The sequence below is a fragment of the Anguilla anguilla genome, chromosome 11 (assembly GCF_013347855.1).
Source record: "Anguilla anguilla isolate fAngAng1 chromosome 11, fAngAng1.pri, whole genome shotgun sequence".
Taxonomy (NCBI): domain Eukaryota; kingdom Metazoa; phylum Chordata; class Actinopteri; order Anguilliformes; family Anguillidae; genus Anguilla; species Anguilla anguilla.
In genome coordinates, this window is record NC_049211.1 from 14,437,137 (window position 1) to 14,460,776 (window position 23,640).

Consider the following 23,640-nt stretch of genomic DNA (forward strand, 5'->3'; position numbering starts at 1 on the left):
GTGGGGGTTGCCACGGCGTTGTATCGTTATTTCGCTTTTTACAGTCCCAGCACATTTGGAAAAAAAAATAAAAATAAAAATCCGCAGAACATGATGCACAAACAGCAAACAGTAATACAATTTCCAGAGGAAAACTCGTATTTCCTGCGGTGATAGCGGGGATCAGTGAACATGCTGCTTTTTGCAGATTTATGTTTTCGTGTAGCTAACGCCTGTTATTTTGCTGTGTATATGTGTGTGTGTGTGTGAGAGAGAGAGAGAGAGAGAGCGTGTGTGCGTGCGTGCGTGAGTGCATGAGTGTGTAAACAAAACAAAATAGAATCAAATACTAAATTATTTTCCACCTAGTTTTTCCGAGGCTTTTATAACATACGTTTTTCATGCCAAGCCTTCAGAGATTCACAGAGTCAGTACCACGGACAGCGGTCAAAATGATTCTCCTTTCCGGACTCGATTTGAACAGAATTTCTCACAACACTAAGATTACTGCCGATTAAGTATTACTGGAAAATGTTGAACGATAAGTAGATTGTTCGTTTGATGTGTTGTCAGCTCAATTTTGACAAGGTTTCAATTGAATAAATTTGCAATGCTTTTTGTTAGGTTGACAAATATCTAAGGACACTTCAGCGAATAGGATATTAAGAACTTCACAGATTCGTATGAAATAAGTTGCTTTTGGCCAAAACATTCAGTCAGATCTGACGGAAACTGTTATGAGCCAGAAAGAGCAACAGTCATGGGTAAACCCATGTCCTTTTCCCCTATTTTTTATTTATTTATTTATTTGTAAATATTCGATACAAATCTGAACACTAGCTCCCCCTGCAGATGTGTGTTTCACACGTAATTAGACGGCCTTGGAAAGCTTAGCCTCTTTGATATAGCCTGACTATATATTAGGTTGTGTGTGTGTGTGTGTGTGTGTGTGTGGGTGGGTGTGTGCGTGCGTGCGCGCGCACATGAGTGTGCACAGTAAAATGTCCAGAGTTAATTCAACTCTAAGAGTGCTGATTCAGCTCTTAACAGACACCTCACATTTGGTCCCACATTCCCACACTGGAATGCGGGACCAAATGTTATCTGTTGAGAGTTCAATAAACACTGTTACAGTTGAATTAACGCTGGACAGTTTCCTCTGTGTGTGCGCACGTGTGTGTATATGTTTGTTTGCTTGTCGTATGGGCAATTTAATGTATAAGAATAACAAATTGGAGTTAAATGTATACGTAAGATATATATATTAGTTTTTGAAGTGTAATTAACGGGCAGCAATTTATTCAACTCCACCATCCTGAGCTCTGTAATGAAATAATCGATTTATATAACAACTTTTTTGACGCTCCATATGTGCATATCTGGACATAGGAACATAGGAATAGGAGGGAAAAGGCACGAGGGAACAGAAAAAGGGGAGAAGGAAAATGAGAATTAGAAAGAAACACATCATTTCTATAGCTGATGCCTACAGACATACTGAAAGGTAAGAAGTGAAGCAAGAAGGAGAAGAATATATATAATCAGTCCTTTCAGCAGTTCTCCTAGCTGTGCAAGGTTGAGGGCAATCAGACTGAGAAGCAGAAAAGACAGAAAGAGGGAGAGGAACAAAAAGCATACGGGTGCAGAATAATCGAAAACTACCAGCAACCGTCCAACCACACCTCCCCCTCCCTCCGCCCTCCTTCGTTTGTAAAAAAATAAATAAATAAATAAATGAAAAATGTTTCGTTCATCTTAGGGATCTTCAGTAACCTGTATTTCCCGCGTGTATGGAAAAAAGATCTCAGAGAAGAAAATACAATTTAAAGACGAAAAACATTCACAGCACGAAACAGCATCTGAGCCCGAAACGTTGAAATTTTGGAGGATACGCTTATTGAAAACAAGCAGACGAAGCAGGTGAATTATCGCATATCGCATAGCTCGCAATACGGTATGTGCAACTGTGCCTGAAATCTTTCTGCAGTCAATTATTTCAGGGCGACGTTTACATATTAGTAGTTTGTCTTTATGTGAGAATAGAATAGGGTTTTCCGTGCGGGGCACTTTCCATTTAATTGCTTGGATTAATAAGGCATTTTAGCAGTGTGGCTTGTAAATATCGAGGCGAACAGCTGAATGTAATGCCCGCAATGCTTCTTGTATTATATATGAAGTGTATGGTATCATTTTAATTAAGATATCAACATCTTTTTTTTTTTAAGTTACATTTCATAAGAGTAAATGTGTGCCATTACAAATAAAACCTCTACTTATGCTATGGTACTACATTATATTTGTGTTTTCATACCAAACTTAGGTTTTTGCGCGCTTCACCATGGAGTTTCCAGATGATCCCATTGGGTTTAGAGACCCCAGACATATCCGATTTTACAACGAGTCTATTTTCCAAAACAACTTCAGTGCATATAACGAGACAGACGGCTTCCTGTCCACGAGTGTGAAGATCACCATTGTTGTGGTGTACATGATCGTCTGCGTTGTGGGGCTTGTGGGAAACTGCCTGGTCATGTATGTCATCATCAGGTAAGACTTCATGCTTTTCCTATATTAAACAGGTTCTTGGATTTACACGTACTGTATGCAATATACGCGTTCTATTCCGAGTCTAATTTGACATGCCGAATTGTCATGTTTTTGTTAATGGGACACCTCAGCAAGACAGTGTAGGAGTTACCATTGCCACAGTGGCAGTGACTCAAGATGGGTAACCATGGTCACTGGTTATAGTCCCAGGAGAGACTTTGCTGGAGAGGACCCTTAATTAAGGCCTTGATGGCTCCTCTGCACGGTTTCTTGTGATTAGTAATATACAATAACAATATACTTTTAAAATACTGTTCATTTCAAATATGACCTAATACAAGTTTATTTAAAACATGGACGATGGAAGAATTAATTATGTAAAACACAATTTTCACATAATTATGCTTAAATAGATGCAATAAATGAACAAAAATATGAATTATTGTTATGATATCATACATTACACTTTTCATTATCATGTGTATCACCATGTATCATGGGGATCACGAGTACAATAATGCAATTCGTTGTGATCCTGGTTTTATACATCAAAAATTTTATTTCATACCTTAGCATCATTTCACCTTCCTCATTACTGTCGAGGTTCCTTTCCCTTTTCTCATTGTTCTCCATGCTGAAGTATGTATCCCTAAGACGCAGGCCACAACCTTTTTTATTTAATGTGTCCTTGGGCAGCCACTGGTCCATGCAGCCTCACTTCTAGACTTATGGAACAATTGTATAATAATAATAATAATAATAATAATAATGATGATGATGCATAATTATTATGGGTTACATGGATCTGAACCACCAGCAATGTATGGCACATATCTTGTGGAAATATAGCAGTCATTTTGCCCTGAAATGCTCACCAAACATACAACTTTACATTGTGCTACTCTCTAATGATATTCATTCATTCATTCATTCATTCATTCATTCATTCATCAATTCATTTTGGAGTCGATACAGTAATTCAATTTTTTTGAAGGTGTATTTACACTGGTTTTGGTATTCTCCTCCTCACTTCTTTTCTGTGGAATTCTCTGTGATGCAATTTACATGCTCACAGTTTGTTACGTTTAGAGATTACGTTTGGGCACTTTTCTTCAAAGATAATTTTCATCACTGAAGTTTTTTTGTGTGAAGTGAGATTGTGCTGTGCTAGTTGACTGTTGCCACATATAATTATACTGTTGGCACATATAATGTGTTTGTTCACGTCCATGCTGCACTTTTGTTAATGGAGCTGAGAGCTCTGATGGGCACAGAGAGCTAGAAAGAGGCACAGCAAGAGACAACCCAGTGCTCACTTCCTTTCACTGTTAGACACTTACCATGGAGATACATGCGTGTGTGTGTGTGTGTGTTGCGGGGGGGGGGGGGGGGGGGGGGGGGTTCATATCTTAAATAATAAATATGTGCTCATATCTTAAATAACATTTGAAGAAGATGTTTAAGGAGAGAGTTTAAGAAGATTCCAGTTATCCTTAATTTATATACATTTTTTTACCAGGAGTAAAAGTATATTTATGTCAGATCTATTCTGAAGACACTGCTCCTTAATGTCAGTCACTCTGAGTACAGTCACTAGCTACTGTCCATATGTGACCATGGCAATTAGACACAAAATATATTATGGATTGCCTTAGTGTAGTTACTTAACATACACGCCTGGTCAAAGCTTTATTAAAAATTCTGTTATCTCAAATAAATTAAAAAAGGTGAAATGTGTCTGAAAATAAATTCAGAGAGAGAGAGCTCAGTTGGATGTTTTCCACATGGAATTATTGGATGGTCCTGAAAAGTTGAATGATCAGTGCTTAGCATAGTGTGATAGTATTCGCAAAGGTATTATTAAATAAAGAGAAATATAAATAAATACAAGGAAAATCTGCATGCCCCATAATGCACTGTGCCATGGACCATTATCCAGAGCTCAAATGGGCTAAAGTATCATAAGACTGTGATGCTACATTTATTGGCTTTGAACCCACATACATATACACTACATGACCAAATGTATCTGGACACCCCTTGGTGTGCGACTGTTTTTTGTGGTTTTGGCTAGGCCCCTTCGTTTCATTGAAGGCAAATCTTAATCTAATGACATTCTAGACGATTCTGTGCTTCCAACTATTTGGGAAAGGCCCTATCCTATTTCAGCATGACAATGCCCCCGAGCACACAGCAAGGTCATATAGAAATGTTTTTGTCGAGATTGGTGTGGAAGAACTTGACTGGCCTGCAGAGAACCCTGATCTCAACCGCATCCAACACCTTTGGGATCAATTGGAAGGCCATCTACGAGCCAGGCCTAAATCACCAAAAAGAACATTGTTCACTATTAACCAAGAGAAGCATCGATGCTTGTCTTACATTTGCAAAAAAGCACCTGCATGATCCCCAAGCCTTATGTTCTATGGACAGATGGGTCAAAAGTAGAACATCATACCAACAGGCAAACATGGTGGTGGTAGTGGGGTGGTGTGGGGATGCTTTGCTGCCTTGGGACCTAGACGACTTGCCATTATTGAAGGAACCATGAATTCTTCTCTGTAATAGAAAATTCTTTAGGAGAATGTCCAGTCATTTTTCTGTGAGCTGAAGCATAATTGGGTTATGCAGGAATACAATGATCCAAAACACGAGAGCATGTCCATAACTGAGTTGCTGAAAAGAAACAATGAAAATTTAGGAATGGCCTGACTTGAACCCGATAGAGAGGCTGTAACACAACCAGAAAGTTCATGCTGGAAAACCTTTCTAATTTGTCTGAATTAAATCAGTTCTGCAAAGAAGAGTAGGCTAAAATTCCTCCACAGTGATGTGAAAGACTGATATAAAATTATAGGAAGCATTTGGTTGCTGTTAGTGATGCTAAAAGTGGTGCTACCAGTTATGAAAGTACCCCTCCAGATGTATTTTAAAACCTTAAAAAATATTATATTATTGAATGGCTTAGTAATGGCTTAGTAGAATCTCTACACCTATAGCCTCATTGACAATGCCAGCATGTATGAATATGCAAATTGGAAATGCTTGCTGCTGTAGTCCCCAAATATATCGCAGGCATGTCATCCGGATTAAGAATACATTTCTTTGCAAAACCCATTGACTTCTGCATGAGGTTCTGAAAGTAGTTATCTGTAAAATGTGAGTGACAAACACGGACTCCCACAATGTTGTCAAGTCCATCCATGTGATTTTTGTAAACAAATTACACCTTGTGGTGGTGAACCGGATTGGTCTTGGCTGCGCCGGCTGGTGGAGAGAGCACACACACCTGGGTTGCGTAAGCTGATCAGCCCAGGTGCTTAAAGGTGTGCTGCTCTCCACAGTTTGGGGCCAAGACCGGGAGCTCACACCTAGAGCACGTTTATGATTTTTGTTTTGTTTTATTTTGGAATTTGTTCATGCTGGAAAGAAAAAGAAAGTAATCCACCACTAGAAAGTAGGAGTAACAAATGGAGGAAAGTTACTACCTCAGGATTGCATCCTAAAACTGTCCAGTCTGCCTTGTTCAACACAACTGTCATAACAATTTCACTAGTCAGTCAGCTTTCTGTGTGTGAAGGTTTTTTTTTTTTTACCACATCGCTTTCCTGTATTTTGCATTTCTTTGCATTGCGAACCATGATAGGAACAATATATTTGTGACCTCACAAATTTTGCTCGTACTACATTTCCAACTCAGATTTCATGAAAGTACAGGGAAGCTCTCTGTCTACGGTGAACTAATGTGAGAAAGGTGCTCAGGTGAAAAGGTCTGCACAAAAATCAATCTGTATTTGAATCTGATTTCATGCTTCCAAGAGGAGTTAAACATTTTTGAGTAGAGGTGGTCTTTAAGTTTAGGGGGCAGTAACTTCTTCACATGAGAGATATTGGTGTTTGATAACTTTTTCATTAAACAAATTTTAATAACAAATTTAAAACTTGTTGTTTTGTGTTTACTCAGGTTCCGTTTGTCCAATATTTTGTCTAGTACTCTATGATGCTCATGCATTAGTGTGATATGTAAGGAAAAACAGAAAAGCAAATCTTCCTCAGGTGACTGAGAATGTCAATGCAGGACATGATCAGACTGTGTCAGCAACTACACAGAGATATTATAATAGGGTTGCAGTACATAAATCCCTCAGTGGTGCAAAAACCACAGGCACTGATCTACAGAGATGTGGAAAAAAGTGATATGGTCAGATGAGTCAAGCATTCAGGCCTGTACAGTTCTCTTGGTGTAGACTCACCATACTCTCAACAAGTGGACCAGTGCATGTGTGGACTACACCAAGAGAACAGTAGAGGCCTGAATGCTTGACCCCTACAGTGAAAGGGTCTGGTGGCTCTGCTATGCTGTGTGGGGCATTTTCCTGGCATGATTTGGGTCCACTTGTCCCCTTAGAGGGAAGGGTCACTGCAATACAAAGTTATTCTGAATGATCACCTTTATCCTATGATGAAACCTCTGTATCCTGATGGGAGTGGTCTCTTCCAGGATGGCAATACTCCCATCCACAGGGCACAAGAGGTCACTGAATGGTTTGATTTGTGTGAAAATGATGTAAGTCATATGCTATGGCCTTTGCAGTCACCACATCTCAAGCGGATTGAACACTTATGGGAGTTTTTGGGCCGACGTGTTAGGCAGCGCTCTCCACCACCATCGTCAAAACACCAAATGAGGGAATATCTTTTGGAAGAATGGTGTTATGTCCCTCCAGTAGAGTTCCAGAGACTTGTTGAATCTATGCCAAGGCACATTTAAGCCGTTCTGGTGGCCCAACACCTTACTAAGGCACTTTATGTTGGTTTTTCCTTTAATGTCTCACCCGTCTGTATAGGTCAAGTGAACAGAACCATATAGAGCCCCGTATGCCATCTAATGCATCAGAAATACTGGGGAGAGGCTAAGAGTCTTCAGTAGTTAAGTGAAGTAACCTGCCTGTAGTCTACACAGAAACAGAGTTTTTCTTTTCTTTTCTTACCAGCACTGGTGGAGAGGCCCACGGGCTTTCAGAGCAGTGGATAAACCCGGGTGCTGCCATTTATTTCTTTTGTGCCTCGACTTTTGCTTTCTGCACCAGGGGAATAAGCCACAGCCACTGACGAATAGGCAGGGCTGCACCTGTATCAATGTCATGTTTGGTGACATTAGTCCATGTGCATTCACTGTCTTTGTCCAGAAGCGGTTTCTGAAATTCAGCTAGGAGAGTGTGTAGCTGGCTGCTCCCCCTGACTGAGCTCCTCATTACTGTGCTGCAATAGCTCTTCTACCACTGTTTGCAGGACAGTGGAGCTGCTTGCTTTGCATGTTGCACCGCCGTGGTTACTGGAAGAGGGTTGGGGCAGCTGCCAGCCTTTAAAGTGGAGCCACTTGGTTGTTCTACTTAGTGGAATCACTGCCATCTGTTCCCCAAAAATGAGCCCACTTTCAAAGTCACTTAGATCTTTTCCTCTTGCCATCTTGATCCAAAATCGAGGTCAACTGGGCCTGCTCAGCATGATGTTAATAGCTTAATTGTATCATGCAGTACACCTGTATGGAAGCATCATTTATTCAGATCACATATATAATGCGTTCATAGTGTGAATGAGCATTGAGTAATTGCTTTATTGTTTCATAGTTGTTTGACCTGAATTAAACAACCGTTTGGAGAATGAGTGTCCACAATAATAAAAGTGAATACTCAGAAATAGCACACTACACAAATGAGGAACTATTTTTTTAAACAAGAAATATATTATTCATTTATTTATTTATTTTGGTCTTAGATGAAAAAAAATGCATCTCTCCTATTCATGAAACAAGTATGTTATGTTTTTTTTTTTTTTCTTTTGCATTGTATTAATATATTGTTTGCATTTTATGTAAGTTTAGAGATGAGAGTGATAGATTTGATAGAAAATGTCAAAGGGTTGTTTAGTTCTTGACAATCACATTCTATTTCACTTGATCAATATGTTTACCCCTTCATTAGAGATTGTAGGCTGATTTTTTCTTGGGCAAAAACGAAAACAAGCTGAACTGGCGGGAATCTCCCATCAGCAGTGTGCAAGCAAGATACACAGTAAATGACAGGAATGCAATAGTTTGCTTGGAATTTGATTGACAAAGTTTGGATTTTGATTGACAGATCTAAACCATTGCTGCTTTTTTGAACTGGTAATTTATTTTCCAGAATAAAAATAAAACAAACCATAACATTGAATGATATAATTCTGTTCAATCACCACAAAAAAAAAAAAATCTCCCAATTAAAAATTAAGCAACTGCTTACAATAGCACTTTTTAATTTGCTCAAACAGTTCAAGAGTTTCTGTAGATAATACATTCCAAACTCTGGTGACAACCCTTTTATGTTGGCACAGCAACCATAAATAAATTGTATTAACTCACATTCTGCTGTTCAGCGAACCAGTCCTGTAAAATATTTATAGCTTTGTTAACTCCGTTTTTCATTCCAGAGATTAATAATTTTACACTGGGCCAATGTAAAAAAACAAAGGTGTTTGTGGGTTAAAACATTAACAACGGATGGCTACATTCCATCCATCCATCTATCCATCCATTTTCTTTTGGTCTTACTCCTATTCAGTGTGTGAGCACTGGGGAGCAGTTGTGGGGAGCAGTTTGAGGCCTATCCTAGGATTCTGGCTGTGTGGCAACAGTGCTATTCACCACACCACAGTGTCACCTGTGATAGTGTGATCTTGAGATTAATCTTGAACTAGTGCTTTTATTATTACTTTTACAGCATCATATAAATATATATGCATTACATCTGTCTACAGGCATGGTAATCAGGGTATTTTTCCTCATTATAGTGCCACATCACTACACGGAAATGGATTGTGCCACTAGTTGATGTGTACTTTTTCATTTTTAATTATCTTCTCTGTTTTCCTGTTTTTGATAACTGATAATGAGAGACAGCTCTGAGGTACCTGAACAGTAGTACCATCTATATTTTGGTAATTGGCGGATGTGTACACCATGGTATATATACCCACAATATTTCCTTTTTTGGGTTGCATATACCTTCCAGTGCTTGGCCTTGCCTTGAAGTGAGACAGTCTCCCATAATTTAAATTAATATTACAAACAACATGTACAGTAATTAGGTTACTGCAGGGCAATTAACTGCCCAGGCAATGACAGAGACAATGGGTCCAGGGGATGCGGGTGGCGATTTAGAAAACCATTAGGTAAATGGCAATGAGATCATTCCACAAATCTGGAAATCATATTAAAGTGAAAACCCCAGACTTGCTGGCGGAAGAAGGAAGCAATTAATGAAAGAATTCCTAAGAATTCAATTCAAGCCCCCACTCAAACAGACTCCATTGCACAGCTGTGCTCTCATACTCCGGAGATTGAAGCAGAAAAAATTGCGGAGCTATTTCTGCACCGACAATATTACTGTTTATACTACTCGGGGAAGCATGAAAGTGTTTATTTGCTAGGTGAGGGGTAATCTGTACTGTGAGCATACAAAAGCCAATGGGAGGTGGCAGTGTCCATGTTAAAGCTGTGGTGTTGTGGTGTCGCTAGGCATTAAGGGTACTGTGGTTTTTATAGCAATTGAACAAAAGGAGTGAAGTAAAATCAGAGCGAGGATTTTGCCTTAACGGTAATGCTTTGAGGAAATATGATAAATGAAACTCTGATTTGGCACCTGAGTAATGTCTGGCAGTGATTTTGTGCCAGAGTGCTTACCGTATATTAGTTGCAGTGGAGAGGAAAGGATTTATCATACGATAGACTGGGGGATGATTAGAAGAGTTGATTGAGAAAAATTGATTTTTTTACATGACAAGACACTTGCCTGGGGCAAGTCAGTAATCAGAAAATAGGTTGCATCATCTCTGCAAATGTCGATGTTTTATTTCTTTGGCTATTTCCATCTCCAAGTGTAAAATCACACAGTGCCTGTCTCTGTATAGCATTTATTGTTCACAGACTTTTTTTTTTTTTTTGCTGAATTTTATATTTGTGGCCAAATTTTGTTTTGGGCTTTATTTTCAAATCAAATTGACTTCACAATGATATATAATTGTTATAATATAACAAGTCATAATGGGAAATGTATTATTCAGCACAGTAAAATCTCAATTAGAAAGATTTTCTGATAAAACTAAGCATTTTCCTTTTTGGACCCTGGGAACTCATTTTGTGTGTGGCTATTTATTTTAAGACATTAAACAGAAGGGTCTGACTGACTCTTCTGATTAGACACTTACTTGACAGATTAGATTAATTCATTGAACAATTTAGCTACCCCCTTTCAGTTTTGAGTGATTAAAATCAACTAAGCACTCAGTATCTCCTTGACCTATCTTTGTCCTTTTGTATTTGTATTTATGAAATGACTTGTGACACGGCAGTATTAAAAATTCAAAGGGAGGATTTATTTTATTTCTTTATAGACTTTTCAAAGTCAGGTTTATTAAAATCGGTTGACATATGAAAATATATCATCAGTCCAGGAGACCCTGATAATTTATTAATGCTTTCATTTTAAGTTCAAAACATGTCTGATAGGGCAGTCTGGGAAGCCGGTGAGGGTATGAGTCCTGATTGTTGCATTAGCGACTCCTACTGGTTGGTCGGGGCGCCTGTTCAGCAGGGAGGGGATCTGGGGGAGATAGCGTGAACCTCCGCACGCGTTACGCTCTCCCAGTGAAAACTCATTGCTGTCAGGTGAAAAGAAGCGGCTGGCGACTCCACATGTATCGGAGGAGGCATGTGGTAGTCTACACCCTCCCAAGACCGACAGAGGATAGCGCATCGACCAGGACCATGATACACAAGGTGAATAGATATAAACACTAAATTGGGTAGAAAATGGGAGAAAAATGGCAACAAACAAAAAAAAAACATGTCTGATAGGTTGTGTACCTGATAAGAATGGCTCATGAATAAATAATTGAGTCCTACCAAGGGAGCATATTAGGTTATATTATATAGGGCCCAATCCTGGCTCGATAATATGCAAGTTAAACTAGAATTTCAATGCAAGTCAATATATTTTTTCCTCACTTTCTTCCTTGCTCGAGCATACTTTTTTGCAGCCTTTGCTCTCATGGAAAAGTGAAATAAATAGGCTAAACCAATCTACCAGCAGATGGAATTTCAGCTCAATGGATTTTTTTTTCTAAGTAGACAATAATGGTGTGTATGCAATACTGATCACCCAAAGTAACTTCATGGAAATTCAGACTTTTAAGTTCAAATTAATGTATTAAGTTAAAATGGCATACATGTTAAACCAATATTTTAACATCACCATATTTGATAGCCCATGACTTATGAATTGTAAATGTCGTATGCTTCTTTCAATAAAACACAGAATCCAATCAGCACATTCCCAGGCTTCCAGGCTGACGTATGTGTGTCAGCCACAAAAGACTGCAGTAGTTAGCCTGCTGTTAGCATTGGCTTTTACAGCCCTTCTGTGACTTTTAATAATAAAAATGCATCATTCCATATTCTGCCATGCTGCCACATTTGCCTGCATGCACTGCGTATGACTACAAGAACAAGTCATTCTTATTAGCTGAAGTAAGTAAATGCTGGCTATCTAGACAGAAAAGACCAATATGGGGAATCCATAATTGAGGGTGTGCAGAATTTGTGATGAAACCATTTCAGGGGTGTTTAGGAAGAATATTAGGAATGCAAGCAAAATAACCCATATTCAGGGCTGATTGTGTGGTCAAACAACAGTGTTTATCCAATAGGGACCAAATGTACTCAATTAGGCTAAGTTTACAGCACAGGCCTTGATGCCCAGTTCAAATTTTTTGCCAATATCCTATTTTCTTGACCGCATGTTTACATCCACTTTTTTAAAGTGACCCTTTTTCGATACCTGCACTCACATGGTTTACATGGGAAACAACCCACATGGGTACATGAGGGTTTGGTTACCAATACGAAAGTAAACAACCAAATCGCGACGGTCATATCGCCCTCGACAATGGACACAAAACGAGACTTAAATAATAATTGAAGCTATTACTTTTTTAAGCACCTCAGGTCCGCAAAAAACATCTCCTGTATTTTGGCCTATACAGACTCTTTGCCCCACATACTTAAAGGAAAAGGAATTAGAACGGATTGAACATTTTGCTGTGCATATGAAGTTGTATCAGAATGCTAGATGAGATCATTATAAACATATGTCCATGTTTGCAAGCACTGAGAGTCTGTGGTCATTGTACTGTAGGTATTCTTGTGGAATGCCAATGTCTCAGTGTTGTACAGGGCTCCACCAACTTGTCAAATGGCACACCTGCAGCCTCAATAACTAATAACTAAAAATTACTAAAAACGACTGACAAAATACAACCTAATTTCAAATCTTTAAATGGGTCCCAATTAAAACAGAATACTATAGTTGTACTAATTAATTAACTTGCATTTTTGTTTCTTATATTCAATTTTATTGGAAAAAATTATACATTAAAATATTACACATCTCTATATTCTGTTTTGTCAAGGAGAGGTCTATAATATAGCACATTTTGGCAAGGTGCTATATTTAGCAAGACTACCTGTCACAGCTAAAAACAAATGTTATTTTAATATCATTGCACATGCTTGGTCACCGGTGAAATGGGGTTTGTTTGAAAGGTTTACAGCATTGCAAAGGGAATGCATTCCCTCGAAATTATGGAGTGTGCTGACGCAAGTGCAGTTAGCAATTATCCTTCTCTGCAATAAATTCTGTAGTAAAATCCCAGTAATTTATTACAAATGAAGCAGGAGGCCATTATTCTCCATGGAGCATTCACATTGGCCTGGCACATTGGCCTGGCTGCATTCACTGCATAAAATGTTCTGTTTAAAACTATATTCAGGATTCAGGAGTAGCACCTGCTGAAGTGAAATTAGGCATAGGAAAAATAAACAAGACTAGGCCACCTGCCTGAAGTGATTTTGGGCTATTTTATAATTTTAGTTTAGTCAAATCTCCATTTGGTGCCCCTAGGTTAGTACAGTCATATTGGTTACTGAGACCATGCATTCCATTTATTAAAAAAGACTTTAAAAACAATAAACTGAAAATTTACCTCTCCTTGGTGAACTTGGTATGTTAGGTCTGATATGATGGAGGTTTGATATTGGAAGAAGGAAACAATAGACAAAATGCTACAGTACCTTTTCATATAGAATAACAGACATATTATCAGTGTGTTCTGGATACATTGACTGATTATTTTATTTATTAACAGTGCTAGAAGCCATTAAGGTTGAGCAGCTGCTCCTTTTTAAAGTTATATTCAGTGTACTTTTATAACTAGTCAAAATCCATCTCTTACCTCTTTTGCAGTTCATTCTGTATATCTTACAAACACGTTTCTTGTTCAGTAGCTTTTGGTTTATTTGCAATTGACGCATATACATTTTACAGTTTACAATGTTTCCGTTTTTCAGAATGCAAGATGGGTAGCATTTTTGGTAGTAGTCATCAGTCTTATTTTTCCACTTAAGAAATATGACTACAGTGAATGAATGAATGAACAAATAAATAAATAAATAAATAGATAAATAAATAAATAAATAAATAAATAAATAAATAAATAAATAAATAAATAAATAAATAACCAGATGAGAAGGACAAAGCAAAAGCCAAAACTTTGCAGAATGCATTGGACTTTTTGGAATTGTTCATTTGAATGTGCCATTGCATAAAGGCAAGATGGTGTCTGGTTTTTTTTTTTTTTGTCCTAGGCTAGCTACTTATTATTACCCCAAAACATATTTATTTATTCATTCATTTCATTATGCTTCATGTCACAAGTAATCTTTGCCTTATCCTGGCAAGTACCTATTTTTTGGGGGCAAGCTGGTTTCTTACGTTTGACAGAACAAATGTGAAAAACCTTAATGCCATTACAATTTCCTCTGAATACAAATTTTTACTTGAACAATGCACGAAATTAAAAGGGACATATTTTTGCACACCAGCAGTGTTACATTATGCTGCTATGTATCTGTAATGCCACATTTTATTTCTCCTATCTCTTGCAATCTTAATGCATCTTTAAATTAATCTTCCCTGTTTTTGTTTTGTCTGGGCTGCATTTTCTTCTCACTCAGCAGTGTACTCAAGTGCAAATGATTTTATACCGACTGCACGGTTTGTACTTCTCTTTACCTGAACGCTTTATTTTCTAGAGAAAAGAGAAGAGAAAGACTGTTCGCGGAGTGTTCTCTTCAGGTCCTTGCCCAATCATTTCCACACAATCCCAGCAAAGCTCATTTAAAAAGATTCACACTTGTGAAGAGAATGCAATTTCATCTTACAAATGTCAGTTATAGAGGGGGTGATACAATGAGTCTGTATGCTGGATAGACTGGTTTGGGACAGGGCTGATAATTTATATGAAGCCCACAGTGTAAAATGTTCAGGAAGTTCAGGAAAACTTGTTGGGGTATGTATTTCTATTTGTGTTATGAAGGTGTGTAATTGTTAACATAAGCTGTTTGCACATTGCAGTACTACTAATTCTAACAAAAGTCTTTATGATCTCCTCAGATAATCAGTTAGGCTGTTAGGTGAATGCCCAGATCCTCAATAACAACCCCATAAACCTGCTAAGTGAAAAGAACAGCCTGAAGCTTAGTCGTGCATGGCACAAAGCCATTTCAAAAAGCAGGGTTTAGTAGAAAGCTTTTCAGTAGATCCCATAAGATTGACTTAGTGCCCTTTAATTTCCCTTCCGTTTATATCACATTACATATTCAGCTTCCATTTGCTTAAAATGTGTCATCATCAAACTCTGACTCAATTGTAGGACAATGCACATAACTATATTGAGATGTGGGTGGACATTGAGGACAGAACAGTGGGCTGCTCACAATGCTGGTGTTAGTGTCGCAGGTGGCACAGATTCAATCGTGAAACACGATCCCACACAGGACTTTGCATCACCTCACAGTAGCCACGTTGCCAGGACATTGGAGGGAAAGCATCATGGACAGGGTGACAATAGATGCAAGAGGTTGTTACAAGAATAGAAGACAAAGTTTAGTTTAAAAGTTTCAGAAGGTTACCTATTCCTTATCAAGAGGTGTGTGTGTGTGTGTGCGTGGGGGGAGGGGGGGGGGGGGTGGATGAGAAAGACAGCCAATCAATTCTATGCTGCTATAAATAATTATTCAATGATGGAACAACTAACCTTAAGGATGCTTTTTCCTGGTGTAGCAATGAATAGGCTCTCTTATTTTTCATGTTCTTAATCAAGGGATGACTGTATCTTTTGGTGACTAATATCCATCAGAGAGAGGGAATGGACACAATTGAACATGTATCAGCTGATCTGTTAACCGCCTGAATGAAACAGTTCACATCACACATCAGCTCCCTTTAAATTGAATAAGTACTGTACAGATCTCTCAGCATTGCAGTATAGAATAATAATAAAAATACATCCCAGCTGAATTAAAAGGCCTCCTCTTCGGTGTCTTATTAATCCAAGCACATGCTGAATAATTTAAGCAAATGATGAATATTTGAAACCGCATGGTATATACAACGAAAGCACATTTTTCCAGCGTGTCGCTTCTATGATGTTCTACTGCAGGGCAGAAAAATGCTGCATGATTTTTAATAAATCATTGCACATGCTATGAAAAATGTATGCTGCTGATCAAGTGATTATTCTCCCCCGTAACCTCTGTACCCGTGGAAGGAGAAAAGAATAAACCATGAAAAATGATGGCTAAATGAGAAGCATGCCCTTCTCAGCAGTGTTTGTGATTTTCTTTTGGGGGGGGGGGGGGGGGGGCACTGCAGGGTGGGGCAGATTGGGGAGGGTTGCTGGAGAACCCAGGGTAGGGGGAAAGCACATTTAGGTTTCAAGAGGCATATGTTGTTGGTGTCTGTCTGTGCATGTGCTAGCAAGCAGCAGTGGTAAGTATTCAAAGGTCAGCAAATTGGTTTATCATGGGTGTCCCTGCCTTAAATGATCATTAAAAAGCACAGATATGTTCTCATGCCAGAAAGATTTATTTAAAAAAAAAAAAAAAAAAAAAAAAAAAAAACAACATAGTAATAAATGACCAGGTCATCAGGCATTCTGCATGGATTTCTGTGTATGGAGCTGGTCTCCCCCACTGAGTGAAATTACAGAAGCTTTATATGATGCTGGCTGTGCTTATCCAATAGCCGTGGTGTTGGCTAGGGTGAGAGGTTGGACATTTACCACATGGAAATTATAAATGCGGAGGCACTTTCAAAGATATAATTAAATATTCTAATTGGTATATTTGGTTGAGGGCAGCAGCAAAGTAGTTAATCCTTTTTCTTCCTTTCCAATGAGCCCTTGGTGACAAGCCTAATGTTCTCATTATATAATTCTGCTGCTGTAAAAAATAGAATTCCACTGCATAATTGCCTTATAATTATACTTCCAGAAGAGATAAAGCTTAGTCAACTCCCAGGAGATAAAATATAAATGAGCCGTACAATATTCTCTCTATAGTTATACATTTTAAAAACTAAAAGAGAATATCCTTTGGAAAACCACAAAAAAGTCAAAATTCACTTTAGTTGCAATGCATTTCTTTTTATACAAAAATTATATTTGTTTTAAGCATGCATACATTATGAAAATAAGTCCAATTTAAATTGAAAAGTTACAGGCTGCATTACTACTTTAATATTTTACTGAATTCTCTTGACAATATATGTACTAGAAATCCTTATTGGGCCAGAAATATTGGATTTTCACTATTTCAGTGGATATAGTATAATTATAATGGCAGAATATGTCTGCTATAACAGTGCAGCATGTACATATTTGTTTTTCTAGTCTCGTAAAAAAAAAAAGCAAAAATCACTGTAAATACTGTGCACACAAAGCAAACAATCCATTATCTAAACCCGCTTCTCCTGAGCAGTGATCGCAGGGGGTTCTAGAGCCTATCCCAGCATGCATTGGATAAGAGGCAGGAGTACACCCTGGACAGGCAGCCAATCTATCGCAGGGCACACGCACCTTTCACTCACACACTCATATCTATGGTCAATTTGGAGTCTCCAATTAGCCTACATGCATGTCTGTGGGAGGAGGCCGGATTGCCTGGAGGAAGCCAACGCGGACATGGAGAGAACATGCAGACTCCACACAGAAAGGTCCCAAGCTGAGATTCAAACACACAACCTTCTTCCTGCCCACTGCACCACCGTGCCACCCCCCCACCCCCCCCCCCCCCCCCCCTCCCTTCCAATATAACCTCTCAGCAGAAAAATGTATCTGAAAAGTCCACCCTCTGATTGACAGCCAGAATCTGACAACTGATTGTCAATTTGGCTGGTCACACAGTTGCAGTCTTGTCTGACACTTAAAAGGTCTTGGAAACTGAAATATGTGAATTTTTGCTGATGAATTGCTTTAATACTTTTTGCATTTGCAAATGGCTAAGACATGCTTTAAAATGGTTCTTGCAAAAACGCCAGGTTTTCAGTGGGCGGGGTTGACTGGGTGTCAGTTATGTGACAAAAACCCTAAGTCCAGTGAAAGCCTTTCTACATGTAATATGCAAATTAAACTCTTTCCACTTTTGTGTGGGTAAGGCAAGCTAAGTTGAAAATGCCTTAGCATTCCTCCTTCTCTGGATCCAGATAATGCAATCCTTTTTTTTTTTTTTTCTCAAAAATGAAGGGCCCTAAAATAAATGTATTTTATTTCTGGTGCAAACAGGCACTGCAATATTAAAATAGCCCATAGTGCCCATTTTCGCCCAGAACTTGTCACAGAATATGGTGGATCGGTAAGTACGTAGGCCTACCATTAGCTAGCGACAATTAAATACCTTTCAAGCTTCGACAAGTGGAATCAAAGACTTTATTTGGTTGTAATGTCCAGAGTTTGAGACTGCTATAGCGTCTAAGGTTAGTATACAGTAGCTCAGTGTTACAACATTATTACACATTGAATGATCTTCAGCTATAATGATATTATGCTAAAGCCTAGTTTATGTTGCTTATTTCATTTTGTCTGGTAGTGTAAGATTTCTGCATGGGACAACCTGCTCTAAACGGCTCTAACCTAGCTAGTGATGAGGAATGGTTTCCATAAGACGTGTCTTATGGATATGAATGTTGAGTACAGGCTACACCCTGTCCTTGTCTGCTGAAGAGGTCACAATAATCAAATTGTGTATGTAGCAATTAAATGGTTATAATTTGGTTGGTTAAAAACTTGAAAGACATAGTAGTAGTAGAGTAGTAGTAATTGGGAATATAACCACAATTTGAATCCAGGTTCCTGAACCTTAAATATGTTTATCTGATTTCCAGTGACATAATATTGCTGAGGACTTTTCAGTGCAGTCATATTGCTTCAACATTAATTTTGTTGTTGCTTTTTCGTTTCAGGTACACAAAAATGAAGACGGCCACCAACATATACATCTTCAACCTGGCTCTGGCTGATTCTCTTGTCCTTGCCACACTGCCATTCCAGGGAACAGATGTCTTTCTGGGCTTCTGGCCCTTTGGGAATGTCCTGTGCAAGGTGGTCATCTCCATTGACTACTACAACATGTTCACCAGCACCTTCACTCTCACCATGATGAGTGTGGACCGCTATATCGCTGTCTGCCACCCCGTCAAAGCTCTGGACATGCGCACGCCACACAAGGCCAAGGTCATCAACATCTGCATCTGGATACTGGCTTCTGCCATTGGGGTGCCTGCTATGATTCTGGGGGATGTGGAGGTAGAGGCAAATGGTAAGTGTTCCTTTCCATAAACAAGTTCATTTCATATTCAAATGGGTATTTTTAAATAGAGACAGCATGGGTGATTTAATGATGGTGATCTACAGACAATAGATAGCTCATCATACCCTTCTGTTATCATCAGGGAGTTTTTCTGAGGTCCAACATATCTTGTATGCATATGGTCTCATTTCTAAGGCAAAACTAGGCCAAGAACAGTGCAATTGTTTTTGTTTTTATTTATTTATTTTAAAAATGTGAATACAGATTTGCAAAGTGTTTACAGAATAGATCAATGAGGAAGAAAAAAAACATCAGAATATGCAATTCTTGGGAAAATTTGTTCGGTAGCTGTAAGGGTTGGCAATGGGAAGCAAAGTCAACATCATGCTAAAATCTTTATTTATTTAGTTTCTGCTTATCTTACTTTTGCATTCTTGCTGGTAGTTTCCTTTGTTTTCTTATCCTTCTGCTGTCTCCGGCGTGCAGCTGTTTGTGATTGATGACAGAAAATGGGATGATACAAATAGTGTCTACTTTAAGCACATTAAGCAAAATGGGTGTAGGATGAAAACTCAGTCATATCCTCTGCCTTTATGTCAGCAATCACTATTATGTTCTTGGTATTCCTCTTGATTACTGCTCTTTTTATTTTTTATTTTTTGTCTTTTATTTCTCCTTTTCTTTCTTCTTCGATTTATAATGCTGGCTCAATTTATGTGCTGTGCTCCTTGGTTATGGTTGATTGTGCTGTGGCCCTAGCCACAGAGATAACTTTTGTTGGTTTTTTGATGGATAATGATGGGGGAATTCAACCGTGTCAGAACTCCACCGGATGCATGTTAGGAAGATCCAAAGCAAAAATTGGAGCAGAGGGTGCAGATTTATTCAATATATATTATTTATACAGGAGACAAAAGGAGATTGGTAAACTGGCAGAAAAGTGGTTTGCTTCAATTCTTAACTCTGACTTAAAGAAAAATGTTTTTATAATGGTGCATGATATAAGACTGAGAAGCCTAAGTAGACACACTGAAGCTATGGTGGTGTGTTTGTTTGTAGTGTGTAGATGTTTGTTTGTGGAGGGAGTTGTGCAGGGGAAATCTCTCCACTGAATAATTTACTAATTATTTGATTAATTTCGCTGAAGGCTCTTCCCATGTGTCTGATTAAAAAAAGGAACAGATAACCTTGCTCTGTGAAGTTTCAGAGTAACCAAGAGCTTTCTAAGATCTTCTATAAGAACTTCTAGTACTATTTTCTTTATAATTTTTAATTGCATTTGTTCAGGTGATTCAATTAGTGCAGCATGACCAGTGTGCAGCATTGGCAGTATGCTATACTTACCATGTTGGTTTTAAATATTATGCTAATCTTATGCTGATAATCCCCAGATCACTCAACCACACAATGTTGACACATTTTCACCCTGGCAACGCATTGTCCATCACAACAGAGAACAATTCTGAAACAAAACCTTCAATTTACCGCTTTTATTTAATGAGTTATTCATTGTCATAACAGATAATTATGAATTATTCATATTTTCTTAAGACTTTCAGTACATGGGAAATAAATTGATGTCCTTTTTAAATGTAAAAGGGTTCTATAAATTGAAGTGGCATAATCTTGTGGATTACCATTGCAGATATTTTATTATACCAGTTTATTTTGAATGCTTTAAGAATATGCGGTGTTAATAATTATAGCCTGTTTTTTCTGTTCTTTAATTTTTTTTCAATTCTTTAATTCATTTTGAACAGCCAGTGTTAGCGACAATTATTCACCACAGGAGTTTTATTCCCTGTCTGAACATGTATGTTCATAACTCTCAGTTCTTTATGAATTACATATATTATTACATTTTGGCAGCCAATCATAGCAGGATAACTACTAGTTTATTCTATGGTTTCATAACATCAGAATTCCCATTTACCAGTGCCCATTTTGAAGCCTTCAGTAGGTACTGCATATTAGACCTGGGAGGAGGTAACGACCTGGTCATTAAAGATTTTTTGTCTTTTTCTTCTGTCTGGGTTTGGCTTGCTTTTCCATTCAACGATAAAAGACTCTAAGAATGCATTAGAGAAGCTTGTTGTATCAAAGCGTACACATTTTGTTGACAAAAAATTAAAAAAAAAATAAATAAAAGAACCCTTTATTAAATTTCAGCTCTAGAGGTTTTGGCGAATCTGAACCCACAGCCTACCCTGGAAATACTGACAGATGTGTTTTTCTCTCTCTCTCTCTCTCTAACAGATGAAGGCATCGAGTGCATTGTGGTCCTGCCTGACCCGCGCAGCTTCCCCGTGTTTGGCACCTGCGTGTTCCTCTTCTCCTTCCTCATCCCGGTGGCCATCATCAGCGTGTGCTACAGCCTGATGGTCAAGCGGCTGCGCAGCGTGCGCATCCTGTCGGGCTCCAAGGAGAAGGACCGCAACCTGCGGCGCATCACGCGCATGGTGCTGGTGGTGGTGGCCGTGTTCGTGGTGTGCTGGACGCCCATCCAGATCATGGTCCTGGCCCAGTCCTTGGCGGTCAACCTGGGCAGCCTGCTGACGGTCACCCTCATGCACTTCTGCATCGCCCTGGGCTACGTCAACAGCAGCCTCAACCCCGTCCTGTACGCCTTCCTGGACGAGAACTTCAAGCGCTGCTTCCGGGAGTTCTGCTACCCCTCGGCCTTCCGCCTGGACATGCAGCAGTCCAGCCGCATGCGGAGCATTGCCCGGGAGGTGGCTTACAATTGCAAGACCGCAGACGGTAACAGTAACCCCGCCTGACTAGGCGTGGAGCTGCCCCTGGTTGGCACAGCACCACCCAAAGCAGGCAATTCCAACACTGAACTCACCCAAATTACTGCCCTCTAGCGACACGAGGGTCCCCATAGCTATCTACGATGGGGACGCTCTTTGACACACCTATTGGGACAAAGGGGCTTTAATCAGTGTCTTATCTCTTTGGACATTGTCAGTTTTCTTTAGTTTCTTTCCTCTTTATTTTGTGCAGTGGAAATAAGCTTATTATCATTTTTTACTTTATTATTTGGTATAGTTAGCACTCTGGTTTGAAGAAAAGAATTCAATGGCCTTAAATGTTCTGCAGTATGTTAAAGTTAGCCTTGAGGATTAAATGCTCTGATCCTGGTGCTTTTCTTTCATTGTTTCGCTTTTGAAAAACATGGGACACCGTGAAGAAAAGACTTTAAGGAAGGAGAAAGACTTTAATAAGACTGAAAGCTTATTGTAATTTGGAAAATAACAAATGCTTTATCTATTGTTCTGTAATTATTTGTTGTCCTGTAAAGACATTTTTAAAAAGTATATATATATATATATATATATATATATATATATAGTATGTGTGTGTTTGTGTGTGTGTATTCTGTAGCATTGTTTTAGCAACACACACACACACACACACACACACACACACACATATATATATATACATACACACAGTATATAACATATAATGTTTTTTAAAAAGTATTGCAGAACAAAATTCATGTGGTATTATATTGACATGAACATATACATGAATTTAAGTATGAATATTGCTATGGTCATTTTCATATATTACCTCTCTATTTTAACATGTACTCAGTCTCTGATCTAGTATTGTACATGTGCCACTTTGTTTCTCTATTTGTGTAACACAGGGACAACAGTATATCAGTTTACATTTCTGAACAGTCGAATGTTGATAGACTCATTATAAACCAAATCTTATAAATATGTCATGGAAAATTTAGAAATAATGGTTGGTCTTCTTTGTGAGATTTGTTTTGTTATGTACAGTATATATTTATTCATTTATTTAAAAATGGACTGAATAAATGATCAGTTTTCTGGTTATGCTCCATGATTTTCTAAAGCTTAAAGTTAAAAGCATTTTTTTCAGAACATGAATTAAAATACCCCCCCCCCCCCCCCCCCCCCCCAAAAAAAAAAAAAGAAAGAAAATTTATTCTTGTGTTTCACTGATTCAAGTTTCTTCCTGACCATCCTTACGTATACTGGACAATATGTGCTTTTCTTTCTTTATACAGATACAAAGATGCAGAAATATTTTTCTCTCCAAACTGTATGAGGCAAAGATGAGCAGCTAGATAGAGAGGTGGATGAATGCTTTTAAAAAACAGAAAGTACCTTACTTTTTAAAATAAAGATAAAGAAAATTCACAAGCTACACTTTGTCAGGCCTTTAGGTGCTGTATCCAGCCATGGCATTCATTCTGAGTTACAGAGATAGGCCCCATGGCTGAAATAAAATTTTGACCATGCCAGTGCTAACTGTGACTGTCAATCATTGCTCTGAACAGAGTCACCGATTTTGTCCGTTATCCCTCATGAATATCTTGCCTTTGTATG

The 23,640-nt window shown here is 38.5% G+C and overlaps 1 protein-coding gene across 3 annotated transcripts; it reads left to right on the forward strand.

The window, feature by feature from the left end:
- The first annotated feature begins 1,667 nt into the window (after positions 1-1,667).
- Positions 1,668-23,131, forward strand: oprl1 (opiate receptor-like 1). 3 transcript variants are annotated; one of them, XM_035381013.1, is made up of 4 exons: positions 1,677-1,899; positions 2,300-2,526; positions 18,924-19,279; positions 21,527-23,131. In XM_035381013.1, the coding sequence occupies exons 2-4, from the start codon at positions 2,318-2,320 to the stop codon at positions 22,048-22,050; spliced, it is 1,089 nt and encodes a 362-aa protein (XP_035236904.1). In that variant the 5' UTR covers positions 1,677-1,899; positions 2,300-2,317; the 3' UTR covers positions 22,051-23,131. The 3 variants fall into 3 exon arrangements, with proteins under 3 accessions (XP_035236905.1, XP_035236906.1, XP_035236904.1); XM_035381014.1 differs by lacking the exon at positions 2,300-2,526 and having other exon boundaries at positions 1,668-1,933; XM_035381015.1 differs by lacking the exon at positions 2,300-2,526 and having other exon boundaries at positions 1,668-1,899.
- The last annotated feature ends 509 nt before the right edge of the window (positions 23,132-23,640 follow it).

Coding starts and splice junctions, on each gene's coding strand:
- oprl1 (XM_035381013.1), top strand. CDS start 2,318: ATGGAGTTTCCAGATGATCCCATTGGGTTTAGAGACCCCAGACATATC. Junction 2,527..18,923: donor GTCATGTATGTCATCATCAG/GTAAGACTTCAT, acceptor TTTTCGTTTCAG/GTACACAAAAATGAAGACGG. Junction 19,280..21,526: donor TGTGGAGGTAGAGGCAAATG/GTAAGTGTTCCT, acceptor TCTCTCTAACAG/ATGAAGGCATCGAGTGCATT.